General features: G+C 55.2%; 3 protein-coding genes and 1 long non-coding RNA gene across 4 annotated transcripts in view; 3 read left to right on the top strand and 1 right to left on the bottom strand.

Moving 5' to 3' along the window:
- The window catches only part of LOC145530002 (uncharacterized), a 1,493,464-nt gene extending 1,471,270 nt beyond the window's left edge, over positions 1–22,194 (bottom strand). The window contains exons 1-3 of the long non-coding RNA XR_014071397.1: positions 22,086–22,194; positions 14,456–14,567; positions 6,831–6,942 (exon numbers count right to left, since the gene is read on the bottom strand). This is a non-coding gene — a long non-coding RNA (uncharacterized LOC145530002). The remainder of the gene's footprint in view (positions 1–6,830; positions 6,943–14,455; positions 14,568–22,085) is intronic.
- Positions 2,946–4,804, top strand: LOC145530079 (uncharacterized). Its single transcript, XM_081550891.1, has 3 exons — positions 2,946–3,179; positions 3,579–3,891; positions 4,142–4,804. The coding sequence occupies exons 1-3, from the start codon at positions 2,946–2,948 to the stop codon at positions 4,771–4,773; spliced, it is 1,179 nt and encodes a 392-aa protein (XP_081407017.1). The 3' UTR covers positions 4,774–4,804.
- On the top strand, positions 8,294–15,796 carry LOC145530078 (uncharacterized). The gene is made up of 3 exons (XM_081550889.1): positions 8,294–8,325; positions 11,206–11,516; positions 11,767–15,796. Exons 1-3 carry the CDS (start codon positions 8,294–8,296, stop codon positions 12,396–12,398), a joined length of 975 nt encoding a protein of 324 aa, XP_081407015.1. The 3' UTR covers positions 12,399–15,796.
- On the top strand, positions 18,201–20,046 carry LOC145530077 (uncharacterized). The gene is made up of 3 exons (XM_081550888.1): positions 18,201–18,434; positions 18,834–19,146; positions 19,397–20,046. The coding sequence occupies exons 1-3, from the start codon at positions 18,201–18,203 to the stop codon at positions 20,026–20,028; spliced, it is 1,179 nt and encodes a 392-aa protein (XP_081407014.1). The 3' UTR covers positions 20,029–20,046.
- Positions 22,195–22,409: the final 215 nt, after the last annotated feature.

Genomic DNA, 22,409 nt, shown 5'->3' with positions numbered 1-22,409 from the left:
CACCCTGGGTGATCCAAAGGCAAGGGCTCAGAGGCTCCTGAGAGACTAACTCCTTTCAGCTGAGCACAGAGCTGGCTCCTCACTGGGATGCCTGTGGCCTGGGGCTCCCAGAGGGGAGAGCAGCACTCGCCCCACCGTGTGGTCACTGCTGGAAGTGCAGGCTGCTCCTCACTCCCCCTTGACAGTGTCCCTGAGGGCAGAACAGTGGGAATCTACTCAAGGTGGAAACGCAAACTCCGATGCAACCAAACTTCCCACAAGGTCTCCAAAACCACTCAGGAACAGGGAATTGGAAACTGCAGGGCATGACATGAATGGAGATGGAGACTTGACACCTTACACCGAGTTCACTTCCAGTTATCCCTAGACAAAGTTTCCATGAAAACTTGTCACAAATCTAGAAGAACAATGAGCAGAAACCGGACACGTGCTTTGAGTCTTCACACACAAAACAAAAAGGCAGCCCACAAAACAACCCAGAGAATACAGTGGACTTTGCAAAATCAAAGATATCTACTGTGGGAAAGACCTCATTACAAAAGCAAAAGACAGGTCATACATCGCGAGACGAATGAGTGGAAACACAAAGCTTCTCAAGGATGTGTCTCCAAACAGACAAAGAACACCAACACGACAAGCCTGTGAAAACTAGGGAAAGGTCTGAAGGGACAGCAGACTGAGGAAGACACACACAGAGTATCCCGGATGATGTCCAGCACTGAGGGCCTTAAGAAACAACAGTCTAGTTGCACTCCCTCAGGCCTGTGTGACCCTGGATGAGGCCTCTGTTTCCCGGTGGCTCTGAGAGATGGACAGGGAGGAAGGGGAAGAGAAATCACTTGCATTTCTAATACTCACAGCAAAGTCTTCCAATGAGAAGGGAATTATCACCCCCACTAACAATGCCATTCACTGAAGTGATACCCACGAGTCCATCTAACCCAGAAGGGAAGGAAGGACCTGTTCTCACAAAACGGCGAGAGATGGAAGAAGGAAGATCAAGCCCACACCAACCACTGGAAAGAGAAGCTGTGCTCAGGGCTTGAAAGAATTCCTATTGGGAAAATGATGTCACAGCCCCACAAGGCAATCCACAGCTTCGATGCTATTCCTCCCAAAATGCCAATGCATTTTCGCACCGAACAAAGAATTGCAAAAGGGGTACGGAAACAGAAAAGAGCCTAAATTGTCAATACAATCCGACGAAAAAGCCCCGATACGGACATCCAAGGTTGTGTGAAAGGAAATTAGACGACCAAACTAGGATCCTCAGGAGAGTATCGGAGAAGGCGATGGCGACCCACTCCAGTACTCTTGCCTGGAAAACGCCCTGGACGGAGGAGCCTGGTAGGCTGCAGGCCATGGGGTCGCGCAGAGTCAGACACGACTGAAGTGACTTAGGCGCAGCGGCAGCAGCAGGACAGTATGCTATTGGGAATACAACAACACACACAGATCCAGATCGATGGAATAAAGTTGAGGGTCCAGAAACAAACCCCGGCATCCATGGTCAACTCATCTCTGACACAAAAGGGGAGAATATCCAAATGGGAACAAGAAAGCCTCTTCAATAAATGTCCATGGGAAAACCAGACAGCTACATCTGAAGAACGCTATTGGTTTTGATCTCACACCACCTCAATATCGGGGAAAAACCTCACCCTAAAGACTGATGTCATGAGATAGCTAGAAAGAAGCGTAGGTCAAAGGCTCCTTAACATCAGAGTCTCCTTGCCATTTGCTGGGCGGAGGTAGAAATGGGTCTCTTCAAGTAAGGGAAAGAGGAAAACGAAGTACGCCAATGGGTTTCCATCCAATGGAACCTCTTCACAACAGAGAAGCTAAGCATTCAGAAATGCAAAAGATAGGAAACGGAACATGAGAGACTCCTTGCAAGTGGTGTATCTGAGAAGGGGTTCATATGGAAAGAGACGAAGAATGCACAGCACTCAGATTCCAAGAAACACCACCACCACCCTTGACCCTTCCCGCATGACCAACTCCGACCTAAAGCCTTTCTCTCCCTCTAACCTATCCCTAAAACATAACCCTCATCTAATCATATACATGTGCATTCCTAGCATCCATCCATCCACACACGAGAGAGAAAGAGGAAGACACAGACTGAATCGAGAAGGGAAAAGAGAGGGACACAGACAGAGAGAGACACGGAACCAAAGAGAGGAAAGGAGTCGACGGTCCAGACTTTTCATCAATCTGTCTCGAAGGTAGAAGCAATGACAGCGCCCATCCACCCCAGAAGGGGGAAAAGGACGGAAGGTTTGGAGAGGAAAAGACAAGAACGCAGGGAGCCATTAGAAGCTCAGCCACCCGCAGAAGCCGAGCTGGGACACTTGAACAGAATCTCAATGGAAACAGAGGACCAGAAAGTTGGCTACTCTTTTCTATAAGAGAGGGAGACCTTCGAGTCTTCCTTTCGCGCCTCCAACTTGGATGCGGGGTCTCAAAATACTCAGGAGGGGGAGTGCCTTTTCCTGGGTACCACGGCGCATCCAGGCCTCGTTCTGCCCCATTCTGTGCTGTGTCAGCCCTGGATGGAGTCTTTCTGAAGTCTCAGCGCACAAGCTCCACGTGATATCGGCCCCAGGTGGAAAGGCATGGAGCTGCTCGTAGGTCGACAGACCTAGGAAGCAGATGGGAGAATGACCCCCACTCTCCAGATGGAGAGACTGGGGAAACCCTGAGGGGCATACGCTTGTCCAGGGCCACACCACTTATGAGAAGAAGGAGCCTGGTCTGAGAGCAGCGGGGTCCTCGGAGCTCAGGCCCTGGCTGCACCCAGGCCTCCCCAGGGCTGTGGGCTGGGCTGTGTGGCTGTCACTGTGCCTGCACATGGCCTAAGGGGGGTGGTTGAGCAGTCAGAAACCCAGAGATTCCCTTGGGAAGTTTTGGGGAAGGGACCTCAGCACGAACCCCAGGAAATGATGTCACCTGCCGGCAACAGAACCCAACAGAACCCGCAACCCGGGTATCCAGGCCTCCAGAGCGGAGAGGAGCCCCCAGCCAGATCACTTGCTGCCAGGATATTCTGCTGTTTGCCCCTGCCCAGAGGCCGGGGCCTCAGGAGAGCTCACAGGCTGTGTGCGTGGGCACCCTGTCAACGTTGGCTCAGGGCACCCCCGAGAGGCCTCTGGCCCTTTGCCCGGAGAAACAGAAAGGTAACACGGGGAGCCCCAGGCCGGGCCAGGCCACCTCTCCCATGCCACCCGGAAACACCGGGTCCTTTGCCTGTGTGTGTGGATGCGGGTTTCTCGGGGTGTGTCTCCCTCAAGGAAGCCCAGGCGGATGTGGGGTCAGAAGCCTGCGGGCAAGTTGTGTCCACACCCCAGGGGAGAGCAGACTGGCTGGGATGGGGAGAGTGCGGGCAGCGCCGGCCGCCCAGGCTGGCCTCAAACCCTCAGGTGGGTCTCTTTCCTCCCGGGTGGGGATCTGAGCAGACACACATCTCTGACCCTTCTGGGAAGAGAAGTTCGAGCAGGCAGAAGCTGCGGCTCCACTGGCCAGGCCCAGCTCGGAAAACTCCCAGCATGGCTGGCTGACGGTCACTGTGGTTGCAGAGCTTCCCACGTGATGAGGCCGAGGACGGGGACACCCCGTCCACCTCCCGGCGGGAGGGGTCGGAGCACCACCCCCCCGCCCCTGAGGCCCAGTGCAGGCTCCAGGTGAGCGTGCCCACGGAGGCATCAGCCCCACCGGGGGCGAAGCGGAGTCGGGGAAGGCCTGCTGCCGAGACACCACACAGGATACACCCGGCGGCCCAGTCTGAGGCTGCCACGGAGCTCAGCACACCCGGCTCCGACCCAGAGTCCCGAGAACCCCAGCCTCTGAGGCAGCAGGAGGACCTGGAGCCCAGCACGCCAGAGCACAGAGGTGAGGACGCTGGGGCTGGTGCACGGGAGTGTGTGGGGAGGGGGTGCTGAGCTACACAGGGACGAGTCCCCGAAAGATGCTGCTGGGCCTGCAGCAAGCGCTGGCCTCACACCCCCACCCCCATCTTGCACACTTCAGTCCCAAAAGACATCCGACCCTGGGTATTCTTTGGGAATCTCTTGGAAGCTTTCTGTCCCGGGATACGCACATGCCAAGGCTGGCCTGTGGGCAAACTTTGCTTCTCCCCCAGCTCTAGCACTGGCCTCCAACTGGAACCAGGCTCCACTTCCCAGACCTGTCCCTACAGAGGTGGTGGCTCCAGGTGCAGGACCCAGGGATCCACCGAGGGCAGATGGAGAACCGAGACTTGCCCTCGCAGAGACACCAGGCCAGCTGGGTTCTGGCCAGCACACCGGGCAGATCGGATCTCCGTGCCTGCAGGACCCCCAGCCCCAGGCACTGATGTCCCACCCCCTCAGCCAGAACCTCCACCTCCACGTGCACCTGTACCTGCTCGGGCTTTGGCAGGAGAACCCGAGGCAGAGGAGGAGTCACCGCCTCGGCAGGGAGAGCCTGCCCTGGCTCCCGCGCAACACCCAGACGCCGACGAAGACTCACCCACCCCTGCAGGAAGAACGAGCCCCCGCTCTGGACAGAGACCCAGAGCCCTTGCCGGAAACACCACGTCCAGGGGAGCGGTCGGCTCTGCCGCCTCCATCCCTGTCGGCTCACCGTGGACGCTGTCAACTCGGTCTGCCCCCAGGGGACATGGAGTTCCTTTCCCCTGAACTGCTTTGCATTTGGTTTGTTTCCACCTTTCTGGTGATGTTTTATTTTTTGTATGGTTTCCTGTATTTTTGTTGGTTAACTTGGGATCAGTAAACTTTTTCATCATTGTTGCAATTTGGGAACACTGTTGTGTAACTGGTGATACTGTGTTACCATCACCACTTTGTGGTTTCAGACCCGTTTGATCTTTATGCCCCACCCCCCAACAAAGCCTGGATTCAAGGCAAGCACGCCCTGTTCATCCCTCCCCCCGATCCTGAACACAATTTCATCTTTTCTTTCTGCATTCCTTCCTATATTCTTGGTGTCCCCAATCAATGACTCTCAGTGAAATGACTGAAGGAGTTTCTTTCGGACTCTCCACCTACTGTAAGACTCCATTGGAGAGTTCTCATTTTTATGTCATTTGAACTAGCCTTTGATAGCTGACAGGACGGTGTACGTCCTTTCAAGATATCATGTGCCAAACGAAGCCCTTTTGGCAAATGCCATCATTATCTCCAGGCAGGCATTGCTGTTTGAAGGGTGACATCTCAGCCAGAAGGCAGAGGCTGAGCTCCTCTTGTTGCACCAGCTCCCAAAAGAAGCCAAGAAAGGGAGCTGGAACAACAAACCACCCCAACGCCCAGGAAAGCGTTCTTCACGACAGAAGGCTAGAAAATGACCCAACAACCTTGTGGCCCAGAACCCCTCTAGAAAAATCACTGTTCCATAAAAAAGAGAAACACGTGGGAAGTTCCAAGGAGAGGCAATGCCCATGGCCAGTGTACTTTAGAGACGGCCTGACCGCTCCGGGGAAGACACGCACCGACGGAACCCCTTGGGAAACAGCAGTGAGAGTCCTCACCGTCGTAAGGGTTTCCTCTGGGGACAACCTGCCCTGGGCACCACATGAGGGAGCAGACCGGCTTCTCTTCCTCTGCCCCCACACCATTCACTCATGAAGGCAGCTCAGGTGTTCTCATGCCCTGCCTGCCTGCCTGCCTGCCTGGCTCATCCGTGAGCTGTGACCACCTCCAGGGCAGGACTCCACCTTCTCCTCTCTGTGTACCGTGAATCTGCACACAGTGGGCTTTCAGAACCTTAGGAGACTTGAGCCATTCCCACTCGAGCCAGAACCCTCCCCAGGAAGGAAAACGGCTGTGGAGTCATTTTGGCCCCAGCACTGGTTCCGAAAGCCTGGCGGCTCCTACAGCCTCTACGGTGTGAAGAGGGAGGTCCCTTTTGACAGAGCTTTCCGGCTGTCAGATCTAAGCTGTTGTTTCACTGTCAGCTGTGTCTCTTCCGTTGCAGCCAGGTGGGCCACGCTGCTCCAAAGGGGCTCACAAGCTGAGTGGCAAGGGAGGTATTGAGAGGACAGGGATGGCTACAACGTGCTGCAAACTGAGTGAGGGTCCCCACAATCCTCAGCAAAGGTCTGTGGTGTGCAAGTGGGGAGTAGAGGGCCCCCAAGTTCCAAAGGAAGGGAGGTACTCGGGAGCTAAAGCCCTTGGCTGCTGTGGTAGCAGCTGCAGATGGCAGCTCGTCCACAGTGCACTTCGAATGAGGTCATATGAGCGGGACTCTGGAAATGGCTCCGAAATCAAGAGAAAGGGGTCAGGGTATGTGGGAATCCGGCGGGGGTGGGGGGTGGATGAAGGAAGGTGTCCTTCCTCTCTCCAGTGCAATTTGGTTTGGTGAGTCTCAAAGCTACCAGATGGCACTTCCCAAGTCAGGCCCCCGCAGGAATCAGGGTGGGCTGCGTGCCTCGGCCCCTGCCACAGGGACAAGCCACACCAGTGGCCTCCCTGAGCTCCAATGGCCGGATCTGGGGGTTCTGTCTGGGTGCACACCTCCTTGCTCTGGCCAAGTTCCCCCCTTCTCTGAGCACCAGCTTCATCCTCTCGAATGAGGACATCGATTGCTACCTTGGCACGTTACTCTCTTCATCCTGTGAAGACTCATTAGGCTTATCCTACAATTACTAGCTGGCCCGAAGAGATATCTCCTGAATCCAGATTAAGCTGGAGTCTCCCAGGCTCATCTGGCATGTCTTCCCTGAAGTCTGCCAAAACCCACACCCTTGCATTTCCAGGGACTCCCCTTAGCCAGCTGGGCAGAAAACCCAGCATGGTTCAAACAAGCTGACAGACAAGCGGGAGAGGACTCACGGGCAGACGGCCTCCCTCAGGTCTCGGGTGGAGCTCTGGGACCACAGCAGCAGCGGGCCATCTCAGCCCCTGGGCTCAGCAGCGCCCTCATTCTCAGGCCGGCGGCTCTGCCCTGAGGGGAGCAGGAAGGTCACCAACTGCCGCAGGCGGACCTCAAGCCCCTCCCACTGCTGGAGCCTGACCTCCCCCGGCCCCACCCCTTCCCCTACCCCAGCAGGACGAGAGCTCGTCTTCCCCTGGCTTCCAACGTGAGGCCCGGCCCTGGGCCCCGATTGGGCACTGCCCCAGTCCGGAGCCAATCACAGTGGCCAGGGAGGTGGAACGCACCGATTGGCCAGGGCCAGGTCATGTGACCATACTCCCCAGGAAACTCAAATATTACCAAGATTCCCTAACAAACCAATGAACAAAATTATCCAGTAAAGGCAAACCGTACTTTTAATGAGGCCAATGTCACAGAAAAAAAAAAAAATCCTTCACAATGAACTGCTCAAGGAAGCTACTAAATAAGCTTTCAGAAAAGTTAAGACGTTTTTTTTTTTTTTTAATAGGGTGACGGAGAGCTATACCTTTCCCATCTATGTGAATTTAGGTTTAAACTAGATTTCCCTCGGCTATTATATAAGACAAAAAACCCCACATCACCCCCTTTCACTCCCCCCACCCCCAAAAAGTGTTTTAGTCTATTGAATTTTTGTGTCCTCAGTTGTGTCTGATTCACGGCAACTCACGAACTCTACACAGCCAGGCTCTTCCGTCCATGGAATTCAGGGCAATTTTTTCTGTTGCAGCAAATGCCCACCCTGGGTGATCCAAAGGCAAGGGCTCAGAGGCTCCTGAGAGACTAACTCCTTTCAGCTGAGCACAGACCTGGCTCCTCACTGGGATGCCTGTGGCCTGGGGCTCCCAGAGGGGAGAGCAGCACTCGCCCCACCGTGTGGTCACTGCTGGAAGTGCAGGCTGCTCCTCACTCCCCCTTGACAGTGTCCCTGAGGGCAGAACAGTGGGAATCTACTCAAGGTGGAAACGCAAACTCCGATGCAACCAAACTTCCCACAAGGTCTCCAAAACCACTCAGGAACAGGGAATTGGAAACTGCAGGGCATGACATGAATGGAGATGGAGACTTGACACCTTACACCGAGTTCACTTCCAGTTATCCCTAGACAAAGTTTCCATGAAAACTTGTCACAAATCTAGAAGAACAATGAGCAGAAACCGGACACGTGCTTTCAGTCTTCACACACAAAACAAAAAGGCAGCCCACAAAACAACCCAGAGAATACAGTGGACTTTGCAAAATCAAAGATATCTACTGTGGGAAAGACCTCATTACAAAAGCAAAAGACAGGTCATACATCGCGAGACGAATGAGTGGAAACACAAAGCTTCTCAAGGATGTGTCTCCAAACAGACAAAGAACACCAACACGACAAGCCTGTGAAAACTAGGGAAAGGTCTGAATGGACAGCAGCCTGAGGAAGACACACACAGAGTATCCCGGATGATGTCCAGCACTGAGGGCCTGAAGAAACAACAGCCTAGTTGCACTCCCTGGATGAGGCCTCTGTTTCCCGGTGGCTCTGAGAGATGGACAGGGAGGAAGGGGAAGAGAAATCACTTGCATTTCTAATACTCACAGCAAAGTCTTCCAATGAGAAGGGAATTATCACCCCCACTGACAATGCCATTCACCTAAGTGATACCCACGAGTCCATCTAACCCAGAAGGGAAGGAAGGACCTGTTCTCACAAAACGGCGAGAGATGGAAGAAGGAAGATCAAGCCCACACCAACCACTGGAAAGAGAAGCTGTGCTCAGGGCTTGAAAGAATTCCTATTGGGAAAATGATGTCACAGCCCCACAAGGCAATCCACAGCTTCGATGCTATTCCTCCCAAAAGGCCAATGCATTTTCGCACCGAACAAAGAATTGCAAAAGGGGTACGGAAACAGAAGAGAACCTAAATTGTCAATACAATCCGACAAATTGTCAATACAAGCCCTGATACGGACATCCAAGGTTGTGTGAAAGGAAATTAGACGACCAAACTAGGATCCTCAGGAGAGTATCGGAGAAGGCGATGGCGACCCACTCCAGTACTCTTGCCTGGAAAACGCCCTGGACGGAGGAGCCTGGTAGGCTGCAGGCCATGGGGTCGCGCAGAGTCAGACACGACTGAAGTGACTTAGGCGCAGCGGCAGCAGCAGGACAGTATGCTATTGGGAATACAACAACACACACAGATCCAGATCGATGGAATAAAGTTGAGGGTCCAGAAACAAACCCCGGCATCCATGGTCAACTCATCTCTGACACAAAAGGGGAGAATATCCAAATGGGAACAAGAAAGCCTCTTCAATAAATGTCCATGGGAAAACCAGACAGCTACATCTGAAGAACGCTATTGGTTTTGATCTCACACCACCTCAATATCGGGGAAAAACCTCACCCTAAAGACTGATGTCATGAGATAGCTAGAAAGAAGCGTAGGTCAAAGGCTCCTTAACATCAGAGTCTCCTTGCCATTTGCTGGGCGGAGGTAGAAATGGGTCTCTTCAAGTAAGGGAAAGAGGAAAACGAAGTACGCCAATGGGTTTCCATCCAATGGAACCTCTTCACAACAGAGAAGCTAAGCATTCAGAAATGCAAAAGATAGGAAACGGAACATGAGAGACTCCTTGCAAGTGGTGTATCTGAGAAGGGGTTCATATGGAAAGAGACGAAGAATGCACAGCACTCAGATTCCAAGAAACACCACCACCACCCTTGACCCTTCCCCCATGACCAACTCCGACCTAAAGCCTTTCTCTCCCTCTAACCTATCCCTAAAACATAACCCTCATCTAATCATATACATGTGCATTCCTAGCATCCATCCATCCACACACGAGAGAGAAAGAGGAAGACACAGACTGAATCGAGAAGGGAAAAGAGAGGGACACAGACAGAGAGAGACACGGAACCAAAGAGAGGAAAGGAGTCGATGGTCCAGACTTTTCATCAATCTGTCTCGAAGGTAGAAGCAATGACAGCGCCCATCCACCCCAGAAGGGGGAAAAGGACGGAAGGTTTGGAGAGGAAAAGACAAGAACGCAGGGAGCCATTAGAAGCTCAGCCACCCGCAGAAGCCGAGCTGGGACACTTGAACAGAATCTCAATGGAAACAGAGGACCAGAAAGTTGGCTACTCTTTTCTATAAGAGAGGGAGACCTTCGAGTCTTCCTTTCGGTCCTCCAACTTGGATGCGGGGTCTCAAAACACTCAGGAGGGGGAGTGCCTTTTCCTGGGTACCACGGCGCATCCAGGCCTCGTTCTGCCCCATTCTGTGCTGTGTCAGCCCTGGATGGAGTCTTTCTTTCTGAAGTCTCAGCGCACAAGCTCCACGTGATATCGGCCCCAGGTGGAAAGGCATGGAGCTGCTCGTAGGTCGACAGACCTAGGAAGCAGATGGGAGAATGACCCCCACTCTCCAGATGGAGAGACTGGGGAAACCCTGAGGGGCATACGCTTGTCCAGGGCCACACCACTTATGAGAAGAAGGAGCCTGGTCTGAGAGCAGCGGGGTCCTCGGAGCTCAGGCCCTGGCTGCACCCAGGCCTCCCCAGGGCTGTGGGCTGGGCTGTGTGGCTGTCACTGTGCCTGCACATGGCCTAAGGGGGGTGGTCGAGCAGTCAGAAACCCAGAGATTCCCTTGGGAAGTTTTGGGGAAGGGACTTCAGCACGAACCCCAGGAAATGATGTCACCTGCCGGCAACAGAACACAACAGAACCCGCAACCCGGGTATCCAGGCCTCCAGAGCGGAGAGGAGCCCCCAGCCAGATCACTTGCTGCCAGGATGTTCTGCTCTTTGCCCCTGCCCAGAGGCCGGGGCCTCAGGAGAGCTCACAGGCTGTGTGCGTGGGCACCCTGTCAACGTTGGCTCAGGGCACCCCCGAGAGGCCTCTGGCCCTTTGCCCGGAGAAACAGAAAGGTAACACGGGGAGCCCCAGGCCGGGCCAGGCCACCTCTCCCATGCCACCCGGAAACACCGGGTCCTTTGCCTGTGTGTGTGGATGCGGGTTTCTCGGGGTGTGTCTCCCTCAAGGAAGCCCAGGCGGATGTGGGGTCAGAAGCCTGCGGGCAAGTTGTGTCCACACCCCAGGGGAGAGCAGGCTGGGTGGGATGGGGAGAGTGCGGGCAGCGCCGGCCGCCCAGGCTGGCCTCACACCCTCAGGTGGGTCTCTTTCCTCCCGGGTGGGGATCTGAGCAGACACACGTCTCTGACCCTTCTGGGAAGAGAAGTTCGAGCAGGCAGAAGCTGCGGCTCCACTGGCCAGGCCCAGCTCGGAAAACTCCCAGCATGGCTGGCTGACGGTCACTGTCGTTGCAGAGCTTCCCACGTGATGAGGCCGAGGACGGGGACACCCCGTCCACCTCCCGGCGGGAGGGGTCGGAGCACCACCCCCCCGCCCCTGAGGCCCAGTGCAGGCTCCAGGTGAGCGTGCCCACGGAGGCATCAGCCCCACCGGGGGCGAAGCGGAGTCGGGGAAGGCCTGCTGCCGAGACACCACACAGGATACACCCGGCGGCCCAGTCTGAGGCTGCCACGGAGCTCAGCACACCCGGCTCCGACCCAGAGTCCCGAGAACCCCAGCCTCTGAGGCAGCAGGAGGACCTGGAGCCCAGCACGCCAGAGCACAGAGGTGAGGACGCTGGGGCTGGTGCACGGGAGTGTGTGGGGAGGGGGTGCTGAGCTACACAGGGACGAGTCCCCGAAAGATGCTGCTGGGCCTGCAGCAAGCGCTGGCCTCACACCCCCACCCCCATCTTGCACACTTCAGTCCCAAAAGACATCCGACCCTGGGTATTCTTTGGGAATCTCTTGGAAGCTTTCTGTCCCGGGATACGCACATGCCAAGGCTGGCCTGTGGGCAAACTTTGCTTCTCCCCCAGCTCTAGCACTGGCCTCCAACTGGAACCAGGCTCCACTTCCCAGACCTGTCCCTACAGAGGTGGTGGCTCCAGGTGCAGGACCCAGGGATCCACCGAGGGCAGATGGAGAACCGAGACTTGCCCTCGCAGAGACACCAGGCCAGCTGGGTTCTGGCCAGCACACCGGGCAGATCGGATCTCCGTGCCTGCAGGACCCCCAGCCCCAGGCACTGATGTCCCACCCCCTCAGCCAGAACCTCCACCTCCACGTGCACCTGTACCTGCTCGGGCTTTGGCAGGAGAACCCGAGGCAGAGGAGGAGTCACCGCCTCGGCAGGGAGAGCCTGCCCTGGCTCCCGCGCAACACCCAGACGCCGACGATGACTCACCCACCCCTGCAGGAAGAACGAGCCCCCGCTCTGGACAGAGACCCAGAGCCCTTGCCGGAAACACCACGTCCAGGGGAGCGGTCGGCTCTGCCGCCTCCATCCCTGTCGGCTCACCGTGGACGCTGTCAACTCGGTCTGCCCCCAGGGGACATGGAGTTCCTTTCCCCTGAACTGCTTTGCATTTGGTTTGTTTCCACCTTTCTGGTGATGTTTTATTTTTTGTATGGTTTCCTGTATTTTTGTTGGTTAACTTGGGATCAGTAAACTTTTTCATCATTGTTGCAATTTGGGAACACTGTTGTGTAACTGGTGATACTGTGTTACCATCACCACTTTGTGGTTTCAGACCCGTTTGATCTTTATGCCCCACCCCCCAACAAAGCCTGGATTCAAGGCAAGCACGCCCTGTTCATCCCTCCCCCCGATCCTGAACACAATTTTATCTTTTCTTTCTGCATTCCTTCCTATATTCTTGGTGTCCCCAATCAATGACTCTCAGTGAAATGACTGAAGGAGTTTCTTTCGGAATCTCCACCTACTGTAAGACTCCATTGGAGAGTTCTCATTTTTATGTCATTTGAACTAGCCTTTGATAGCTGACAGGACGGTGTACGTCCTTTCAAGATATCATGTGCCAAACGAAGCCCTTTTGGCAAATGCCATCATTATCTCCAGGCAGGCATTGTTGTTTGAAGGGTGACATCTCAGCCAGAAGGCAGAGGCTGAGCTCCTCTTGTTGCACCAGCTCCCAAAAGAAGCCAAGAAAGGGAGCTGGAACAACAAACCACCCCAACGCCCAGGAAAGCGTTCTTCACGACAGAAGGCTAGAAGATGACCCAACAACCTTGTGGCCCAGAACCCCTCTAGAAAAATCACTGTTCCATAAAAAAGAGAAACACGTGGGAAGTTCCAAGGAGAGGCAATGCCCATGGCCAGTGTACTTTAGAGACGGCCTGACCGCTCCGGGGAAGACACGCACCGACGGAACCCCTTGGGAAACAGCAGTGAGAGTCCTCACCGTCGTAAGGGTTTCCTCTGGGGACAACCTGCCCTGGGCACCACATGAGGGAGCAGACCGGCTTCTCTTCCTCTGCCCCCACACCATTCACTCATGAAGGCAGCTCAGGTGTTCTCATGCCCTGCCTGCCTGCCTGCCTGCCTGGCTCATCCGTGAGCTGTGACCACCTCCAGGGCAGGACTCCACCTTCTCCTCTCTGTGTACCGTGAATCTGCACACAGTGGGCTTTCAGAACCTTAGGAGACTTGAGCCATTCCCACTCGAGCCAGAACCCTCCCCAGGAAGGAAAACGGCTGTGGAGTCATTTTGGCCCCAGCACTGGTTCCGAAAGCCTGGCGGCTCCTACAGCCTCTACGGTGTGAAGAGGGAGGTCCCTTTTGACAGAGCTTTCCGGCTGTCAGATCTAAGCTGTTGTTTCACTGTCAGCTGTGTCTCTTCCGTTGCAGCCAGGTGGGCCACGCTGCTCCAAAGGGGCTCACAAGCTGAGTGGCAAGGGAGGTATTGAGAGGACAGGGATGGCTACAACGTGCTGCAAACTGAGTGAGGGTCCCCACAATCCTCAGCAAAGGTCTGTGGTGTGCAAGTGGGGAGTAGAGGGCCCCCAAGTTCCAAAGGAAGGGAGGTACTCGGGAGCTAAAGCCCTTGGCTGCTGTGGTAGCAGCTGCAGATGGCAGCTCGTCCACAGTGCACTTCGAATGAGGTCATATGAGCGGGACTCTGGAAATGGCTCCAAAATCAAGAGAAAGGGGTCAGGGTATGTGGGAATCCAGCGGGGGTGGGGGGTGGATGAAGGAAGGTGTCCTTCCTCTCTCCAGTGCAATTTGGTTTGGTGAGTCTCAAAGCTACCAGATGGCACTTCCCAAGTCAGGCCCCCGCAGGAATCAGGGTGGGCTGCGTGCCTCGGCCCCTGCCACAGGGACAAGCCACACCAGTGGCCTCCCTGAGCTCCAATGGCCGGATCTGGGGGTTCTGTCTGGGTGCACACCTCCTTGCTCTGGCCAAGTTCCCCCCTTCTCTGAGCACCAGCTTCATCCTCTCGAATGAGGACATCGATTGCTACCTTGGCACGTTACTCTCTTCATCCTGTGAAGACTCATTAGGCTTATCCTACAATTACTAGCTGGCCCGAAGAGATATCTCCTGAATCCAGATTAAGCTGGAGTCTCCCAGGCTCATCTGGCATGTCTTCCCTGAAGTCTGCCAAAACCCACACCCTTGCATTTCCAGGGACTCCCCTTAGCCAGCTGGGCAGAAAACCCAGCATGGTTCAAACAAGCTGACAGACAAGCGGGAGAGGACTCACGGGCAGACGGCCTCCCTCAGGTCTCGGGTGGAGCTCTGGGACCACAGCAGCAGCGGGCCATCTCAGCCCCTGGGCTCAGCAGCGCCCTCATTCTCAGGCCGGCGGCTCTGCCCTGAGGGGAGCAGGAAGGTCACCAACTGCCGCAGGCGGACCTCAAGCCCCTCCCACTGCTGGAGCCTGACCTCCCCTGGCCCCACCCCTTCCCCTACCCCAGCAGGACGAGAGCTCGTCTTCCCCTGGCTTCCAACGTGAGGCCCGGCCCTGGGCCCCGATTGGGCACTGCCCCAGTCCGGAGCCAATCACAGTGGCCAGGGAGGTGGAACGCACCGATTGGCCAGGGCCAGGTCATGTGACCATACTCCCCAGGAAACTCAAATATTACCAAGATTCCCTAACAAACCAATGAACAAAATTTTCCAGTAAAGGCAAACCGTACTTTTTCATGAGGCCAATGTCACAGAAAAAAAAAAAAAATCCTTCACAATGAACTGCTCAAGGAAGCTACTAAATAAGCTTTCAGAAAAGTTAAGACTTTTTTTTTTTTTTTAATAGGGTGACGGAGAGCTATACCTTTCCCATCTATGTGAATTTAGGTTTAAACTAGATTTCCCTCGGCTATTATATAAGACAAAAAACCCCACATCACCCCCTTTCACTCCCCCCACCGCCAAAAAGTGTTTTAGTCTATTGAATTTTTGTGTCCTCAGTTGTGTCTGATTCACGGCAACTCACGAACTCTACACAGCCAGGCTCTTCCGTCCATGGAATTCAGGGCAATTTTTTCTGTCGCAGCAAATGCCCACCCTGGGTGATCCAAAGGCAAGGGCTCAGAGGCTCCTGAGAGACTAACTCCTTTCAGCTGAGCACAGAGCTGGCTCCTCACTGGGATGCCTGTGGCCTGGGGCTCCCAGAGGGGAGAGCAGCACTCGCCCCACCGTGTGGTCACTGCTGGAAGTGCAGGCTGCTCCTCACTCCCCCTTGACAGTGTCCCTGAGGGCAGAACAGTGGGAATCTACTCAAGGTGGAAACGCAAACTCCGATGCAACCAAACTTCCCACAAGGTCTCCAAAACCACTCAGGAACAGGGAATTGGAAACTGCAGGGCATGACATGAATGGAGATGGAGACTTGACACCTTACACCGAGTTCACTTCCAGTTATCCCTAGACAAAGTTTCCATGAAAACTTGTCACAAATCTAGAAGAACAATGAGCAGAAACCGGACACGTGCTTTGAGTCTTCACACACAAAACAAAAAGGCAGCCCACAAAACAACCCAGAGAATACAGTGGACTTTGCAAAATCAAAGATATCTACTGTGGGAAAGACCTCATTACAAAAGCAAAAGACAGGTCATACATCGCGAGACGAATGAGTGGAAACACAAAGCTTCTCAAGGATGTGTCTCCAAACAGACAAAGAACACCAACACGACAAGCCTGTGAAAACTAGGGAAAGGTCTGAAGGGACAGCAGACTGAGGAAGACACACACAGAGTATCCCGGATGATGTCCAGCACTGAGGGCCTTAAGAAACAACAGTCTAGTTGCACTCCCTCAGGCCTGTGTGACCCTGGATGAGGCCTCTGTTTCCCGGTGGCTCTGAGAGATGGACAGGGAGGAAGGGGAAGAGAAATCACTTGCATTTCTAATACTCACAGCAAAGTCTTCCAATGAGAAGGGAATTATCACCCCCACTAACAATGCCATTCACTGAAGTGATACCCACGAGTCCATCTAACCCAGAAGGGAAGGAAGGACCTGTTCTCACAAAACGGCGAGAGATGGAAGAAGGAAGATCAAGCCCACACCAACCACTGGAAAGAGAAGCTGTGCTCAGGGCTTGAAAGAATTCCTATTGGGAAAATGATGTCACAGCCCCACAAGGCAATCCACAGCTTCGATGCTATTCCTCCCAAAATGCCAATGCATTTTTGCACCGAACAAAGAATTGCAAAAGGGGTACGGAAACAGAAAAGAGCCTAAATTGTCAATACAATCCGACGAAAAAGCCCCGATACGGACATCCAAGGTTGTGTGAAAGGAAATTAGACGACCAAACTAGGATCCTCAGGAGAGTATCGGAGAAGGCGATGGCGACCCACTCCAGTACTCTTGCCTGGAAAACGCCCTGGACGGAGGAGCCTGGTAGGCTGCAGGCCATGGGGTCGCGCAGAGTCAGACACGACTGAAGTGACTTAGGCGCAGCGGCAGCAGCAGGACAGTATGCTATTGGGAATACAACAACACACACAGATCCAGATCGATGGAATAAAGTTGAGGGTCCAGAAACAAACCCCGGCATCCATGGTCAACTCATCTCTGACACAAAAGGGGAGAATATCCAAATGGGAACAAGAAAGCCTCTTCAATAAATGTCCATGGGAAAACCAGACAGCTACATCTGAAGAACGCTATTGGTTTTGATCTCACACCACCTCAATATCGGGGAAAAACCTCACCCTAAAGACTGATGTCATGAGATAGCTAGAAAGAAGCGTAGGTCAAAGGCTCCTTAACATCAGAGTCTCCTTGCCATTTGCTGGGCGGAGGTAGAAATGGGTCTCTTCAAGTAAGGGAAAGAGGAAAACGAAGTACGCCAATGGGTTTCCATCCAATGGAACCTCTTCACAACAGAGAAGCTAAGCATTCAGAAATGCAAAAGATAGGAAACGGAACATGAGAGACTCCTTGCAAGTGGTGTATCTGAGAAGGGGTTCATATGGAAAGAGACGAAGAATGCACAGCACTCAGATTCCAAGAAACACCACCACCACCCTTGACCCTTCCCGCATGACCAACTCCGACCTAAAGCCTTTCTCTCCCTCTAACCTATCCCTAAAACATAACCCTCATCTAATCATATACATGTGCATTCCTAGCATCCATCCATCCACACACGAGAGAGAAAGAGGAAGACACAGACTGAATCGAGAAGGGAAAAGAGAGGGACACAGACAGAGAGAGACACGGAACCAAAGAGAGGAAAGGAGTCGACGGTCCAGACTTTTCATCAATCTGTCTCGAAGGTAGAAGCAATGACAGCGCCCATCCACCCCAGAAGGGGGAAAAGGACGGAAGGTTTGGAGAGGAAAAGACAAGAACGCAGGGAGCCATTAGAAGCTCAGCCACCCGCAGAAGCCGAGCTGGGACACTTGAACAGAATCTCAATGGAAACAGAGGACCAGAAAGTTGGCTACTCTTTTCTATAAGAGAGGGAGACCTTCGAGTCTTCCTTTCGCGCCTCCAACTTGGATGCGGGGTCTCAAAACACTCAGGAGGGGGAGTGCCTTTTCCTGGGTACCACGGCGCATCCAGGCCTCGTTCTGCCCCATTCTGTGCTGTGTCAGCCCTGGATGGAGTCTTTCTGAAGTCTCAGCGCACAAGCTCCACGTGATATCGGCCCCAGGTGGAAAGGCATGGAGCTGCTCGTAGGTCGACAGACCTAGGAAGCAGATGGGAGAATGACCCCCACTCTCCAGATGGAGAGACTGGGGAAACCCTGAGGGGCATACGCTTGTCCAGGGCCACACCACTTATGAGAAGAAGGAGCCTGGTCTGAGAGCAGCGGGGTCCTCGGAGCTCAGGCCCTGGCTGCACCCAGGCCTCCCCAGGGCTGTGGGCTGGGCTGTGTGGCTGTCACTGTGCCTGCACATGGCCTAAGGGGGGTGGTTGAGCAGTCAGAAACCCAGAGATTCCCTTGGGAAGTTTTGGGGAAGGGACCTCAGCACGAACCCCAGGAAATGATGTCACCTGCCGGCAACAGAACCCAACAGAACCCGCAACCCGGGTATCCAGGCCTCCAGAGCGGAGAGGAGCCCCCAGCCAGATCACTTGCTGCCAGGATATTCTGCTGTTTGCCCCTGCCCAGAGGCCGGGGCCTCAGGAGAGCTCACAGGCTGTGTGCGTGGGCACCCTGTCAACGTTGGCTCAGGGCACCCCCGAGAGGCCTCTGGCCCTTTGCCCGGAGAAACAGAAAGGTAACACGGGGAGCCCCAGGCCGGGCCAGGCCACCTCTCCCATGCCACCCGGAAACACCGGGTCCTTTGCCTGTGTGTGTGGATGCGGGTTTCTCGGGGTGTGTCTCCCTCAAGGAAGCCCAGGCGGATGTGGGGTCAGAAGCCTGCGGGCAAGTTGTGTCCACACCCCAGGGGAGAGCAGACTGGGTGGGATGGGGAGAGTGCGGGCAGCGCCGGCCGCCCAGGCTGGCCTCAAACCCTCAGGTGGGTCTCTTTCCTCCCGGGTGGGGATCTGAGCAGACACACATCTCTGACCCTTCTGGGAAGAGAAGTTCGAGCAGGCAGAAGCTGCGGCTCCACTGGCCAGGCCCAGCTCGGAAAACTCCCAGCATGGCTGGCTGACGGTCACTGTGGTTGCAGAGCTTCCCACGTGATGAGGCCGAGGACGGGGACACCCCGTCCACCTCCCGGCGGGAGGGGTCGGAGCACCACCCCCCCGCCCCTGAGGCCCAGTGCAGGCTCCAGGTGAGCGTGCCCACGGAGGCATCAGCCCCACCGGGGGCGAAGCGGAGTCGGGGAAGGCCTGCTGCCGAGACACCACACAGGATACACCCGGCGGCCCAGTCTGAGGCTGCCACGGAGCTCAGCACACCCGGCTCCGACCCAGAGTCCCGAGAACCCCAGCCTCTGAGGCAGCAGGAGGACCTGGAGCCCAGCACGCCAGAGCACAGAGGTGAGGACGCTGGGGCTGGTGCACGGGAGTGTGTGGGGAGGGGGTGCTGAGCTACACAGGGACGAGTCCCCGAAAGATGCTGCTGGGCCTGCAGCAAGCGCTGGCCTCACACCCCCACCCCCATCTTGCACACTTCAGTCCCAAAAGACATCCGACCCTGGGTATTCTTTGGGAATCTCTTGGAAGCTTTCTGTCCCGGGATACGCACATGCCAAGGCTGGCCTGTGGGCAAACTTTGCTTCTCCCCCAGCTCTAGCACTGGCCTCCAACTGGAACCAGGCTCCACTTCCCAGACCTGTCCCTACAGAGGTGGTGGCTCCAGGTGCAGGACCCAGGGATCCACCGAGGGCAGATGGAGAACCGAGACTTGCCCTCGCAGAGACACCAGGCCAGCTGGGTTCTGGCCAGCACACCGGGCAGATCGGATCTCCGTGCCTGCAGGACCCCCAGCCCCAGGCACTGATGTCCCACCCCCTCAGCCAGAACCTCCACCTCCACGTGCACCTGTACCTGCTCGGGCTTTGGCAGGAGAACCCGAGGCAGAGGAGGAGTCACCGCCTCGGCAGGGAGAGCCTGCCCTGGCTCCCGCGCAACACCCAGACGCCGACGATGACTCACCCACCCCTGCAGGAAGAACGAGCCCCCGCTCTGGACAGAGACCCAGAGCCCTTGCCGGAAACACCACGTCCAGGGGAGCGGTCGGCTCTGCCGCCTCCATCCCTGTCGGCTCACCGTGGACGCTGTCAACTCGGTCTGCCCCCAGGGGACATGGAGTTCCTTTCCCCTGAACTGCTTTGCATTTGGTTTGTTTCCACCTTTCTGGTGATGTTTTATTTTTTGTATGGTTTCCTGTATTTTTGTTGGTTAAGTTGGGATCAGTAAACTTTTTCATCATTGTTGCAATTTGGGAACACTGTTGTGTAACTGGTGATACTGTGTTACCATCACCACTTTGTGGTTTCAGACCCGTTTGATCTTTATGCCCCACCCCCCAACAAAGCCTGGATTCAAGGCAAGCACGCCCTGTTCATCCCTCCCCCCGATCCTGAACACAATTTCATCTTTTCTTTCTGCATTCCTTCCTATATTCTTGGTGTCCCCAATCAATGACTCTCAGTGAAATGACTGAAGGAGTTTCTTTCGGACTCTCCACCTACTGTAAGACTCCATTGGAGAGTTCTCATTTTTATGTCATTTGAACTAGCCTTTGATAGCTGACAGGACGGTGTACGTCCTTTCAAGATATCATGTGCCAAACGAAGCCCTTTTGGCAAATGCCATCATTATCTCCAGGCAGGCATTGCTGTTTGAAGGGTGACATCTCAGCCAGAAGGCAGAGGCTGAGCTCCTCTTGTTGCACCAGCTCCCAAAAGAAGCCAAGAAAGGGAGCTGGAACAACAAACCACCCCAACGCCCAGGAAAGCGTTCTTCACGACAGAAGGCTAGAAAATGACCCAACAACCTTGTGGCCCAGAACCCCTCTAGAAAAATCACTGTTCCATAAAAAAGAGAAACACGTGGGAAGTTCCAAGGAGAGGCAATGCCCATGGCCAGTGTACTTTAGAGACGGCCTGACCGCTCCGGGGAAGACACGCACCGACGGAACCCCTTGGGAAACAGCAGTGAGAGTCCTCACCGTCGTAAGGGTTTCCTCTGGGGACAACCTGCCCTGGGCACCACATGAGGGAGCAGACCGGCTTCTCTTCCTCTGCCCCCACACCATTCACTCATGAAGGCAGCTCAGGTGTTCTCATGCCCTGCCTGCCTGCCTGCCTGCCTGGCTCATCCGTGAGCTGTGACCACCTCCAGGGCAGGACTCCACCTTCTCCTCTCTGTGTACCGTGAATCTGCACACAGTGGGCTTTCAGAACCTTAGGAGACTTGAGCCATTCCCACTCGAGCCAGAACCCTCCCCAGGAAGGAAAACGGCTGTGGAGTCATTTTGGCCCCAGCACTGGTTCCGAAAGCCTGGCGGCTCCTACAGCCTCTACGGTGTGAAGAGGGATGTCCCTTTTGACAGAGCTTTCCGGCTGTCAGATCTAAGCTGTTGTTTCACTGTCAGCTGTGTCTCTTCCGTTGCAGCCAGGTGGGCCACGCTGCTCCAAAGGGGCTCACAAGCTGAGTGGCAAGGGAGGTATTGAGAGGACAGGGATGGCTACAACGTGCTGCAAACTGAGTGAGGGTCCCCACAATCCTCAGCAAAGGTCTGTGGTGTGCAAGTGGGGAGTAGAGGGCCCCCAAGTTCCAAAGGAAGGGAGGTACTCGGGAGCTAAAGCCCTTGGCTGCTGTGGTAGCAGCTGCAGATGGCAGCTCGTCCACAGTGCACTTCGAATGAGGTCATATGAGCGGGACTCTGGAAATGGCTCCGAAATCAAGAGAAAGGGGTCAGGGTATGTGGGAATCCGGCGGGGGTGGGGGGTGGATGAAGGAAGGTGTCCTTCCTCTCTCCAGTGCAATTTGGTTTGGTGAGTCTCAAAGCTACCAGATGGCACTTCCCAAGTCAGGCCCCCGCAGGAATCAGGGTGGGCTGCGTGCCTCGGCCCCTGCCACAGGGACAAGCCACACCAGTGGCCTCCCTGAGCTCCAATGGCCGGATCTGGGGGTTCTGTCTGGGTGCACACCTCCTTGCTCTGGCCAAGTTCCCCCCTTCTCTGAGCACCAGCTTCATCCTCTCGAATGAGGACATCGATTGCTACCTTGGCACGTTACTCTCTTCATCCTGTGAAGACTCATTAGGCTTATCCTACAATTACTAGCTGGCCCGAAGAGATATCTCCTGAATCCAGATTAAGCTGGAGTCTCCCAGGCTCATCTGGCATGTCTTCCCTGAAGTCTGCCAAAACCCACACCCTTGCATTTCCAGGGACTCCCCTTAGCCAGCTGGGCAGAAAACCCAGCATGGTTCAAACAAGCTGACAGACAAGCGGGAGAGGACTCACGGGCAGACGGCCTCCCTCAGGTCTCGGGTGGAACTCTGGGACCACAGCAGCAGCGGGCCATCTCAGCCCCTGGGCTCAGCAGCGCCCTCATTCTCAGGCCGGCGGCTCTGCCCTGAGGGGAGCAGGAAGGTCACCAACTGCCGCAGGCGGACCTCAAGCCCCTCCCACTGCTGGAGCCTGACCTCCCCCGGCCCCACCCCTTCCCCTACCCCAGCAGGACGAGAGCTCGTCTTCCCCTGGCTTCCAACGTGAGGCCCGGCCCTGGGCCCCGTTTGGGCACTGCCCCAGTCCGGAGCCAATCACAGTGGCCAGGGAGGTGGAACG

Source organism: Giraffa tippelskirchi, chromosome 12, assembly GCF_054371585.1.
Source record: "Giraffa tippelskirchi isolate mGirTip1 chromosome 12, T2T-mGirTip1v1.2.pri, whole genome shotgun sequence".
Taxonomy (NCBI): domain Eukaryota; kingdom Metazoa; phylum Chordata; class Mammalia; order Artiodactyla; family Giraffidae; genus Giraffa; species Giraffa tippelskirchi.
The sequence above is the reverse complement of the archived record's forward strand: the minus strand, read 5'-3'. Positions and strand labels throughout refer to the sequence as shown.

What these genes read in the sequence shown, in the direction of transcription:
- LOC145530078 (XM_081550889.1), top strand. Translation starts at nt 8,294, where the DNA reads ATGGACAGCAGCCTGAGGAAGACACACACAGA. An exon ending in CTGAGGAAGACACACACAGA is followed by an intron (nt 8,326 to 11,205) that starts GTATCCCGGATG and finishes GTCGTTGCAGAG; the next exon opens with CTTCCCACGTGATGAGGCCG. An exon ending in CAGCACGCCAGAGCACAGAG is followed by an intron (nt 11,517 to 11,766) that starts GTGAGGACGCTG and finishes CTTCTCCCCCAG; the next exon opens with CTCTAGCACTGGCCTCCAAC.
- LOC145530079 (XM_081550891.1), top strand. Translation starts at nt 2,946, where the DNA reads ATGTCACCTGCCGGCAACAGAACCCAACAGAACCCGCAACCCGGGTAT. An exon ending in TTGCCCGGAGAAACAGAAAG is followed by an intron (nt 3,180 to 3,578) that starts GTAACACGGGGA and finishes CTGTGGTTGCAG; the next exon opens with AGCTTCCCACGTGATGAGGC. An exon ending in CAGCACGCCAGAGCACAGAG is followed by an intron (nt 3,892 to 4,141) that starts GTGAGGACGCTG and finishes CTTCTCCCCCAG; the next exon opens with CTCTAGCACTGGCCTCCAAC.
- LOC145530077 (XM_081550888.1), top strand. Translation starts at nt 18,201, where the DNA reads ATGTCACCTGCCGGCAACAGAACCCAACAGAACCCGCAACCCGGGTAT. An exon ending in TTGCCCGGAGAAACAGAAAG is followed by an intron (nt 18,435 to 18,833) that starts GTAACACGGGGA and finishes CTGTGGTTGCAG; the next exon opens with AGCTTCCCACGTGATGAGGC. An exon ending in CAGCACGCCAGAGCACAGAG is followed by an intron (nt 19,147 to 19,396) that starts GTGAGGACGCTG and finishes CTTCTCCCCCAG; the next exon opens with CTCTAGCACTGGCCTCCAAC.